This window comes from Pezoporus wallicus, unplaced genomic scaffold, assembly GCF_028554395.1.
Source record: "Pezoporus wallicus isolate ANWC-B61680 ecotype Strahan unplaced genomic scaffold, APGP_CSIRO_Pwel_v1 contig_2, whole genome shotgun sequence".
Classification (NCBI taxonomy): Eukaryota; Metazoa; Chordata; class Aves; order Psittaciformes; family Psittacidae; genus Pezoporus; species Pezoporus wallicus.
In genome coordinates, this window is record NW_026639478.1 from 353,758 (window position 1) to 365,825 (window position 12,068).

General features: G+C 41.4%; 1 protein-coding gene and 1 long non-coding RNA gene across 2 annotated transcripts in view; one reads left to right on the top strand and one right to left on the bottom strand.

The window, feature by feature from the left end:
- LOC130602151 (uncharacterized) overlaps nucleotides 1–9,671 on the bottom strand; it is a 28,805-nt gene extending 19,134 nt beyond the window's left edge. The window contains exons 1-2 of the long non-coding RNA XR_008972834.1: nucleotides 8,856–9,671; nucleotides 7,868–8,054 (exon numbers count right to left, since the gene is read on the bottom strand). This is a non-coding gene — a long non-coding RNA (uncharacterized LOC130602151). The remainder of the gene's footprint in view (nucleotides 1–7,867; nucleotides 8,055–8,855) is intronic.
- Nucleotides 2,962–7,025, top strand: LOC130602150 (interferon alpha-inducible protein 27, mitochondrial-like). Its single transcript, XM_057414747.1, has 3 exons — nucleotides 2,962–3,142; nucleotides 5,793–5,939; nucleotides 6,842–7,025. The coding sequence occupies exons 1-3, from the start codon at nucleotides 2,995–2,997 to the stop codon at nucleotides 6,868–6,870; spliced, it is 324 nt and encodes a 107-aa protein (XP_057270730.1). The 5' UTR covers nucleotides 2,962–2,994; the 3' UTR covers nucleotides 6,871–7,025.
- Nucleotides 9,672–12,068: the final 2,397 nt, after the last annotated feature.

Genomic DNA, 12,068 nt, shown 5'->3' on the forward strand with positions numbered 1-12,068 from the left:
TAGAAGAGCTTCATGCACATCTGGATGTGTTAGTTTGTGATTTCAGCTTAGCATGCTTTCCTCTTCTCTTTTTTATTAACTGAAGAATGGAAGGATGCCCATGGCCCGGATTTTCAGATAATTTCCAACCAAGCCTCTGTTTACCAGTTCCTTTCAAAAGCACACAGTCTAGACAGCACATGATTTTTGGCACTGAAGGATGAAACCTGACACTCAGAGAGTTAAAAATCAGCCTATGTATAAAAATCAGACTATATGTATAAATGCTTCAGCACCTAAGGCTACTGAAATTGTAGTGACACTGAAAATAAAGGCAGTTGTACTCTTGGTATTCATGGCTTTGACTCTCTGTTCTCTGAGGCTTAGAAGTGCCACTGGGTGCTTTTTGTTACACCTTACAAGACCTGTCTTCTTTCCTCAGATTTTTACCTTCTGGGACAGGGAAATTATTCCCATGTCCAATTGACTGTTTTAATGTCAGGCTCAGTGTATTTCTGTTTCCTTCCATACTTGAACTAGAACTTGCATCAGTTTGTCTCTTAAATTATCACTGCTTGGATTTCTGACAAGCGGTCCACAAAGACTTAGAACTGCCTTAGTGCTCCTGTGCCAAGCTCTCTGTAAACTCATCTGGGTATCAACTACACTCACCTAACACCTTGGAAGTCACACTTTCTAACCAGAAATGCCAGTAAAACAAAGCAAAAATGCTAGGTGACATTTCACAGAGCCAGCAGAGGAGAGAAGAAGCATATCTTTCTGGGTGAATCGGTGGAGGGAGAGGACCTCTGGAAGCTGCAGGCTCAGGGACTAAATTCTTGTTCCTAATCCCAATTCAGAGTTGACATTTGGTATGCTTAAACTGGAGCACAGGAAGGCCCTGTTACACCATCATGAGCAAGGTGAGCCCAGCAAACCCAGAGGTTGAACCGAGAGTCCAAATCATCAGGAAAGTTTGTAGTGGTAAGGCAAGTCCAAGGTCAAGCCAGAAGCAGTTTCAGTCTGCCAGGGTCTGTCCAGGGCTATTAAGACCTAATAGCAGGCTCAGCCCTGACAAGGTACAAGAGATTGACCTTGGTTTCCTTCATTTTCACACAAGAGATTGTTGGGTTTTCATAGTAAGCTGAAAACAAGTAAATGCAAACCCCTTCTAGGTCAGAACTTCCCCATAACTGTTATTTGCCATGTCACTACAGTAACAAGAGCATGAGAGCAGGGAGAGCTCAGCTGGTTTTAGCACTGTGTCCTCTGTGACTATTCACACATTCTTCATCCAACTCACTGCAGCCACTTGGCAGATTTTAAAGTCAAGGTCCATGGCACAGTTGTAAACAAAGGCTTCCCTTGAATCTCTTCAGTGACTTCCCTCTGCTTATTATATTGGGTTTCTTCTTGGTTTTATGATACTACTATTAATTTCTCCTTTCCCTGCTTATCCACAGATGTCTCTGACAATTGTGAATTACCTTGAGGCACTTTGCTTGCAATAAAACTTCAATTTTGTCTAATTTTAAGTAATTTTAGTTAAACAACTTTGTGTGTAACCATTATGAATTGTGTTTTAAGATGGAGTGAAAGGTCATCACATACAAAGTCTCTGCAGGTCTGTGAAGCTTTCATTATCTGTGGCTTTGCCAGACTTTATAATCATTTCCTGATGGGCTGTATTAAATAACTTGCATTAACAAAGCACCAAAAGATTTTAGCGTTTTAAAAGAGGGATCTGTAGTAATATATAAAAAGGAAGTGACATTTTTTGTCTTTTTTGCCACTTTGAAGTGTGCCTACAGCACTAACTGTCATATTCTTATATGGAATTTTACTTGCATTTAAGCTGCAACTGTAGATATTTTGTAACATTAAGTAATTTAAAATCATAAATGAGAGACCTAGGAATTCATGGGGATAAAGATTCATCATAATAGAGAAGCCCTAAAGCAAACAGAAAAGAAAAATTACACACTTCAGAATTACAGAAAACTAACATATATGAATTAAAGAAAAAATGACTGAAAGGGTTAAAAGAGCAGGACTGCTCAGGGGTACATGGGCCAGATATCCCACTGCTTAGATAAATAGCACATATAAGAAGAAAGGAATGGGCTTTGTGTCCTTGGCTCTATAACCCACCATGTACAAGATATAGATATTATAGAACCCTGAAAATGCTCTATTTTTATTTTGTATATTTCCACTTCAAGAGCCATCCTTGTGGTAGTCTGACCTAACCAGATATTCCTCTTGACTTAAGGGAGGAGACCTATGGAGTCTATAGCCTTATTTAAATTATTGGCTTAGAAAAACTGTGATAAAGGAGTGTGTGCCATTTGCAAAGGCCTGTTCATTAAAGATAGAGGCTCTGCTTTATCATGGGGGAGAATAAAACATCTGTGTCAGTCTGCTTGTACGATGCAAGGGCCCCTAACAATTCCTTCCACAAAGAAATTAATTTCAACCATCCATTGTTAATGGAGTTCTGATTTCCAGCTCTCTGCAAACCTTTTTTTCCAGGGGCAGCTGTACCACAGCTGAACTCAGGGTGCTATAACAAACTCGAGTTGCAGTTTCTGCATGACCACCACTTTGCTGCCTTTTTTCCTATTGACTTTACTCAGGGCTGTATTAATTCTTAAAACGAAGGGCTAGCTTCTACAGGTGCAATTCAGCACAATAGAGTGCAAAGCAAAAGAATGAAGAAGCAAAATTCTCAGCCACATTGGCTGCCGATCAATGATTCATCATGCTACTAATTTGTTTTAGTATCATAAGAGGAAATCAGCTGGTTTGCCTAAATTTCACCCTCACGCTGTGAGGGTGCCTAAAGAGGCATTTTCATAAGGTTCAGTTTCATTTCATGGGTGAGGGTAAGTTTTGTTTTCGTTTCTTTCTGATGGTGGCAGCAGTTTCATTTCTCTGCTGTGACCTAGACAGTGTATAAAAAAGCTGGCTGAGCCTCTCAGTGCTTCAGTGGATTCCACACCACCAGAAAGAGAAATGTCTGACCAAAATGTCCGCAACGCTGGTTTCTCTCCCTCCGGGATCACAAGAGGCTCGCTTGCTTCATCAATGATGTCCCATGAAGCAAAAGCTTCTGGGGGAGGAGTGCGCTCTGGAGGCCCTACCTCTACTCTCCAGGAAATGGGTATGAGCCATTTTGTGTGTGTGTGGTTTTGTGGTTTACTGCCTAAGGACAAAGAGGTTTTTGTACTTGAAAATAAGCTTGGCAAGTAAACTCTTCTCTCCTACCTTCCATATTGCACTGAAGACAAACAATTTCTATATTGAACTGTGTGTTATGAGTGGGATGCTATGAAGAGTATTTTCTATATAGGTACATATGCACGAATGTACACATGCCTATGAGATGCAGGGCAGTGTTTTGTTTGAAGTTTGTGCTATCTCTTCATTCTGCTAGGAATCATCAATAATATGGGAATTTGTGATAGCAATAAGCAACAATACACTTATGCAAGAACATGATCTGTGTACTTATATTTCATATAAATTATCAGATTTCCCTTGCTCTTTACTCACATACATCCATACAGGGTAAACCAAAAAATGTTATGCAGACACTATAGCAGAGGAAAATTAGCTGCAGTGCAAGAGCTGAATTCATGAAGGGAATATATACACATTCTTGACATCCTGTATATAAGTACTAAAACTAGGCATAGCTGGCTTTCACATGAGCTAGCCCTGCTTGCTTTTCTGTTGCATGCACAGAGCAATCCCTGACCTGATGACCCTAAGCAGCTTGGCACCTGTTTAACCCCAGATCCCATGGGATTGATGCATGACATATTCTCCCTGCCAGTCTTGCCTGTGTGACCTGATTCAGCAGTCATCTCTAAGAAGGCATCACTCCACAGAAAACAGTGACCCATACAGTCCTGCTTTACCCAGCAGTACAGTAGTTAGCATGCTGACTTGGATAAAGGCTTCCAAACACTTTCTCCCTTAGGGGTCTTGGACCCATATCTCCCACATGTCAGGAGTACACTAACCAGCAGGCTGGTTATAGGTGGGGTTCTCTGCCATGTTGGTCATGATCTGGTCAATTCTTTTCGTAGTGAGCAGCTGGAAGTCTACTGAAGGATGGAGCTGAAATCTTCCAGACATAAAATGGGTGTTTGGCTGGGTGAGCTGGGCAGGGTCCAGATTTGGGGCACCTTTTAACAGTAAAAAATGTGATAAACTTAATTAAGAGAAAGTAAATTATTTTTTTAAGGTATGTTTCACACTGCAATATTATTCATAGTGTGTGGCCCTCCAGACAGAGAGGGATTAAACGACATTAAATCACTTCAGAGAAATATTGCATGTGACTCCTGTGAGGCATGTTTTAATTTTTACCCTGTATGGCTTGATCCTTCAGTTTAGGTTACTGAATACAGTGTTTATTGAATATTTAATAGCAAAGAGATGAAGGGATTGTAGCAGCAGAGGAACAGAAGATGAGAGAGAATCAGGAGAGGAGGAGAACTGAGAGAGCTTGAGAGATGCTCTCTAGCACCATGCTACATTAGCAGCAGAAATCCTGGTACACAGGAGATGTCAGTTACTTAATCTAGTCATACACGAGTCACCTGCACAGTCTTGCCTACAGCAGTACACAGTCAGTGGCAAACTCTTCAGTGGTGATGCCACTGAAAACATGAAGTTGTAGTTTCCAGACTAAAAGATTGAAGACTTTTATCCCTCCATATGCTGAGTATCTTTATGAGAGAGAGAGATAAGCAAAATAAACATTTAAAACCACCTAGTTTTATTCTTGCAATGTCTGTACCAACTGTGCACTTTAATGAAACCCACTATTTTGGTGAAGAGAAATCTGCATGACTCAAGGAAACCTTAGCCATGCCTACAGGAGATACTCCAAAAGAGCTTTTATCCATGTGAAAAATGCTGGCTCTGTAATGTTGCCAAGACAGGTGTGAGCTTTGGCTCCCTGCAGCAGGAGAGCTTGCCACACATTCTTTGACTGATTGAGAGCTAAAAGGGCCTGATTTCATTTCCGCAGGTGCTCACTGAAATCTCTCACTCTTCAAACACATCTTCTTAACCTTTTCGTTCAGACTGTAACCATTCCTCCCCCCAGAGCAAACACGCTCGAAGGAGCGGCTGATTCTGCAGCAGGGCATGAGTATTGTTCAGTATCACTTTACAGATGATATTATAACAAGCTCATCACCAAAATATTTGAGCATTCTCCAGGAATGCTTTAAGCATTATCACGAACATTTGTCATCACTAATGCTTTACTCCTCTCCCAGGAGAAGAAATTGCAGTGGAATACTTCGGGCTTATTCTTACTGAGAAGGAGATATATAGAGAAATTGTTCACTAGCCACCGCAGTGTTTGAATTTTACAGGTATCTATTATATACAGGTTTATGCTATGGAAAGTGAAGTGAAAGGAACGTATCTTTTACCTGGAGCAGTAAGCAGTGAAGTCTGCAACAACCCTTAGTTCCTGTAGGAATTTGTCCCACTGTCCTCAGGTAGCTCCTCAGCAGAGACAAACGGTGCTGAAACTGTTTTGGCGATCTATGAAAAACAGTCTGCGCAAGAGTTGAAGGTTTTCTTTGTGTTCTGGAACTATCCACAAAACACTGCACATATCCTTTCCCCAAGGTGGCAGCTAAAAAGCAGTATCCTGATGGAACAAGTCATCAGCAAGTAACCAGCAGTCTCCTTACTTTTGGTACATTTGTTAGCCTTGTTAGTAGTTCATAATTACGCCATAAGGTTCCTTCCAGTCAGTAACATCTCCTTTGTATCTGTTCTAGGTGCCAGAGGCTCAACCCATTCATCAGGTTTTACCAGCAGTGGCATCTCCCCTGCATCCCAGGCCTCCCAGATGATGTCCAAGGAGGCCAGCTCTCATGGAGGTGGAACTCCCCGGGGTGGTACAACTTCCACTGTCCAATCCATCTGTGAGTGAGAGTCCTCCTCATACAGATGATTAGCAGATGACTTCTGAGAAGTTAGCAGTATTTCAGCTCAAGTGTACATTTACTAGATGAAGGGTTGTACATAAGAGAAGTGACCGCATTGTACTTGAAGCAACGTTTCTCCTGTTTACTGCTTTATACTTGGTGGGAAGCTGAACCTAGGGAACCAAGGGAAATAGCTATGCCACAAGGTTGCAAAGATATGGGTGGATTGCAGAGACAGAAATCTGAAACAAGTAGTGATAGAAAGAAGTCCCATGGAAGTTTAGGTTGTGCTTTCATCAGCAACACCATGGAAGTTCATTAACTTCTAATTTCAAACACAACTGCAGGACCAAACCAAGGGCTTCACACTTGAACATACAAAACAGTGGGATGACATAATTAAACATGAGAATGGAGTTATCACACTGACAGCTGGTAATCGTAAAGTCCACTTCTTGTGGCCTTTTAGAACAGTTTAGCTTTCTTTCCTTTAAAGGAAATTCAGTGGGTCAAAAGCAGATGCTTTTTGAGCTAGTAAATGCAGACTAATCTGCACTTACTAGCTCAAAGCAGAGAACGACACAAGTTTTCCTCATCACCCTGCCATGTTAATGCAACCCACACCTAGTTAAATCAAACCAAGGTATGAGGAGGCTTAGTCTGTACCTGTATGCACCAGTAAGGATGCTAATTATGGTGGTGGGATCCTGTGGGGGTTGCAAGAGAACTGGAGACAGGACTGAAGTTATGAATTTCACAAATGTTTTTCAAAGCGTAACACAGACCCTTTGGTCTCTGACCTGGAAATGTTTGCAACCAATGCTCAGATATTCTGTGTTTCCCTGCGCTGCAACTTTGCTTTAAGTTGTTCTCCCATGTCTGTTTGTATTTGTCTTTAGCAATGGGTGGCAAAGGAGGAAGACGCTGAATAGAAGAAAAACATCAGTCCAGAAGTAAGCTCTGCAAGCAGTTCATCCTTTACCAGCAGTTATCTGACAGCTCCTCCCCTTCTTTGCTTTCCCCGTCACAGCATGAAAGGCAAAGCCTTTTACACATGCACAAATAAAGTATATTAAAATGGTGGATTCTTGGATTAAACTAGTGGGGACAGGGATGAGGGGCAGTTTCTTCCTTGATTAAACATTCTCTGAAGCACGGGCACATGATGAACACAAGCCGGTAAGTGGACGCTAAGGTGCTTTGGAATGCACGGGTGTCTTACTAAAATCCTGGGCTTAGCAACACTGGACTCTCCAATTACAGGTAGCTTGCTTTATTTTACAAAAAGTGATCAGAGTGCAAAAGTCGCTCTGTTGTGAGAGAGAAGCACAGAAACACTCCGTAAGGGGCATCCAGCAGTTCCCTTTGGATGTACTTCTAACGGGCTATCAACTTAAATCCTATTTAATTAAGAATACACATAAGCAAACTAGAACAGGTCTCAATAAATCTCATACCTTAGAGATGCAACTGACATTTTTATCCCTTTACTATTTCTAAGGTTCCTTTCACGTTAATTTAGTTTAAAGCCCCTGTTTGCTTATTGAGAGGTGGCAGCTTTGTCATAGCTAGACAAAAATTATTTCTCTAAACTTCTTATGATACCTGAGAACAGATAAGGAAAAGAGCCATCTTCTCTGTAATAGGTGTCACTGCTGCAGCTTTTTGCTTTTCCCCACATGCCAGACTTGTTTCCTTCATATGTACTCATACAATGATGTTTCACCAAACATGCATAATGGTGTCCATTCCCTATGCAAATTCCCACATACATTCTCCCCCACACTTCTATCTTATTCCTGTCTTTCTGACTCCTGATCCTCCCTCCCCTACCACCTTCCTCCCTTTGTATTTCTAACAAAACCACACTGTGCAGCTTCTCCTTCCTTTTCCTCACCCCAAGACAGAAGGAGAGAATCTCATACCTTCAGGCCAGAAGTTAAGAAGCACTGGGTTTATGGTGCTGCAGTCAGTGATTTTCTCCAGCAGCTTCTGTCACCCAGATTGAACATTCCCATCTCAGCTGCATCTCTTCATGGCTGAGAGACTTGTTTGTACACGTGCACCTTATACTCCCAGATACGTTCTTTTCCCTCCTGCTTAGGCACCTGCCTGAAAGGACATGAGAAGTCAGCGTCTGCCTCCAGTTGCAGCAAAGTTACAGGGAATTATTTAATGAGAGGAGGAGTGCCAGCATGGAGGAAGAGGGGCAGAAATTTATCTTCACTTGCTGTGCCATGCAAAGTATTAACAAGCGATTGAAAAACAAAGTCTCGATTTCATGGGATGGAGCTGCTGTCCTCACACGGTGGTATCTCAGGCAAATGCTTAAATGTAATCAGGAGCTGAAGTTATAAAATCATAGAAAGATTCCGTTTCAAAGAGACCATGGTGTGAGGAGAATAGGAGCAGTTCTCTAGTCCAACATTCTGCTCAAAGCAGGGTTAGCCTTAACGTTAGACTCATTTTCTCAAGGCTTTGTCTGGTCAGGCTTTGAAACTGTTGAAGGAAACGGATGTCGTAGCTTCTCTAGGCAACCTGTTCAAAAGTTTCACCACTCTCCCAGTTGAGATTCTTTTCCTCTATGCTGAAATAGAAGTTTTTCTTCCAGTTTGTCTCTGCTCTCCTCTAGCACTTCTCCAGAGCTCAGTAACAATGATTTTCACGTGTACCCCAGTCACCATTAAGCACAAAGCAAAAGGTTAGGCAAAACACAAACGACAGGATCTGGAAACCAATGTCACCAGCCCCTGAAAAGGGAAGGCAGCGGGAGGCTGACGGTTTTACTCTGATGAAGTTTCTATCTGGTTCTCCTGTTGTGGTTGTCCCTCCTTATAACATGCCTTCCTTTCCCACTGTCCTCACTGAATTAGCCTCCAGCTAAGCAACCCGCTTGCCCTCTCACTTTCAAACCTGCTCCATAGTCATCCTTGATCCCTTCCAAGGCAGCAACCTTACAACTGCTGCAAGACATCAACAGGGTGCTGTTACCTTCCTCTCCTGCCTTGGCGCATGCTCTGCAAGAGCTGTGGTGGAACATCTTGCTGGCTTGGACTTTGCCTCATGACCTCATAGCACCTCTAAAAAAGACTGTGGCAGCTTTGCCAAACAGCTGATGGGGCATAGGTAGAGAAAGCTGCTTAAATGCCCAGGAGCACAGCTAAATTTCTATATGGCACTTAATGATCCTTGCTCATGGCAGTTTCATCACAGTTCTGCCATCTCTTTACACAGCAGGGAGGGAGCATAAGATCAGCATAAAGCAATGTGATTTTGACTAGACAGCATTTTATGTCCATTTACTACAGGTTAAAGGGCATGGGCAAGTAAAGGGCAAAGGAAAGCTGCATCCTGTCTTTATCGACTTTACAGATCATCGACGGTTCTGCTTTTGCAGCTTTGTCCACCCAGCATAATAAAAATAAAAGCATTGAAACTCTGGATATTTGGCATAGCTTTGGTGGACTCAGAAGTTCACTGGTCTTCAAGTCTGGATGAATGCAAGGCTTTAATTAAGCCATCCTATACTTTCCTCCCAAGGCCTAATGCAGCAGCCTGTGACTTCTAAAGTATAACTGTGATCTACCAGCACATCTTTATTCCCTTCTATGCCCTTAGTTAACACTGGCATGAGGTAGAATAAGAAAGTCTATGCTGGATTTTTCCCATTCAGAGATTCCCCCCTGTGCGAGTGCCAAGGTGTATTCACAGAGAACAGCAAGGACCTAGATTCCCACCATCCAAACCCCTGTTTTAGCGCTGATGGTGCTAAGGTGAGTCATACTAATGAAACTAATGAAAGAATGACAAGAAGTAGTAAAAAAAGTCAAGCACATACATAACTCACTAGACAAACAGTTCTGTAAACTGAAGCTGTATTATGAGAAATTATGTGTGACCATGCCATGACAATTAAAGACCTTGTTTCTTACTTACCTGCAAAGCGGGAAGATTTAAAACTGTGTTTCAACTTTAAATCCTTGACCTCAAGCGGCTTTGTCTTGTTAAAAAATGACTATCGTTAGCGAAAGCTGACAAAAGGTATTTATGCCTAAAAGAAGGAAAAGCAATTCAAACTGAAGCAAGGATACCTAACCATGTATCATTTCACTTTTCAGCACTCCGGTGGTTCTGGTGTTACCAATTTGGATTATTTTTCTCATCTTCAGATCTTGATGTGTTGAGAATTAACCTAGATAGCTTTACTGAGCAGGGAGCATCCTCTGCTGCATTAGAATTCACTTAACTGAGTCAGCTCTTACAGTTCTATAGGAGAACAAAGGTAAATGCCTCCTCCTGAAAGCCTTACTTGCAGACCACTTGAGCAAATTCATATGTACATTACTACAAATGAAGTATTTACATTTTTAAGAGAATATAATTGAAAAGGTCAAATAACAACAAATACGGCAATTTAAATCCCTCATGTCTCTCAATCAATCTTTCCACAACAAATAAACACAGAGAGGGAAAGGAGAAGAGGCAGCAGTGTGTGATTACCAGAGCAATAGCACTGAAGCAATGCACTGCAGAAAGCACATAGCTCTCTGCAGAGAAATCAATTTCTCCCATGGGATGGGGTCGATAGTTGTCTGACAGGACACTATACAGGCAATTTAATAGCATTTTATCTAAATGAATCTATTCCTCCCTCCCCCCCCCCCCCAACCTCACAGTTCATAAGAAGCCTTTCTTAGTAAAATAGATATTTTTTTTAACAATAGGAAAGTATTTATCATTCTGAAGACATGACCATTGTCTATTAAAAATCATTAATCCCTATTAGTTACTCATTACTCACAACTCTACCAACATTGTTATTCTAATCAGCTAACTCATTCACACAAACCATAAGAGTTACTTTCAGCTACTCTGGAAACATTTTCCTCACCATAAAATGTTTTAAGCCATAGATCACCCTTTCAGGAAAAATAAGCCAATGAAATAGGCAAACTCGGTTGGTTTGAGGGAGTGTTGCTATCTGAAATGACATTTTTATGCAAGGAAAAGCTTATTTTTTGACAAATGTGTAATACATAGAGATTGGTTGTCCAGTATATTTATTTTAATAGTACTTCATAAATAATAAAGCTGAGCTGATCTTGTTAGCAGATATCTGTGTGAAGTAAAGGGTAATGAATGAGAAACCCTAATAAGCATTATTCCAAAGATGGATCTTCGCTGCTCTGGGAGTTTGGTATTGTGCCCCAAAGGCTCTTGTAAATCCAGCTGCAGTTCTTGTTCATCATTTAGAAGATTAGGGGCTGATAAGCGACAGTCAAGCCTTATTAGAACAGGCTAAGGCAACAGGAAACATTAATTGGGTAATTTAATGCACAAGGAGACAATAAATGCTTGCATTGTGGTTCAGATGCTGTTTTCTCTACTGATTTGTCATGTCTTATTCCATAAAATTCTCACATATTTTTGATGGAGAGACCGTAAGACAAAGTCTAAGTTTAAAAATACAGAATAGTTTTGCTACTTCCTACAGTTTCCCTTTACTCTCATGTTACTAAGGGACCCATAAGTAGCCCCATCTTTTGAAGCCAAAGAATGATGACAGCTCTGTTGCCCAAGGACTCCTCCAACAAAGGAGGGATGAGATCCAACGTATAGCAGCAATCTGCAGTGAAATTGTCTCACCATCTTATTTGTGTTATGGTTTCATCGCAGCATGCGCTCATAGCAGGACTGCTGTGACTCTGTGAGGAAGTCCAGCCACTCTTTTCCTCTAGAAAGCTGGGAGTGCTTAACAAAGCCCTCTTCTCTTTCACCATTCTGGAGTAGACAGAGAAATAGTTGCTCAGTTGATATTCCTCTGGAAGTAGGGAGATGAGATGAACCTTCTTCCCTGTCTAATGCCAGAATTAATCTACTCATGTGAGTGCACTCAGTCCCCTCAGTGGTGGGTATTGCTGTTTGGAGCACCAAAATCTCAGTTATATACCAGCTCCTCATTTGGGTCCCATTCTAAGATTTCCTTCTGTGAGATATCTTTCCCACAGCTGAAAAGGAGGGAAAAGAGGTTCTCTTATTGTGGAATAAATTCAACATAAGATGGGGAAAGTCTTTCATTTACTTAGCTGCCTTAGGCACTCTTTCCATCTCATTTGTAACACTGTA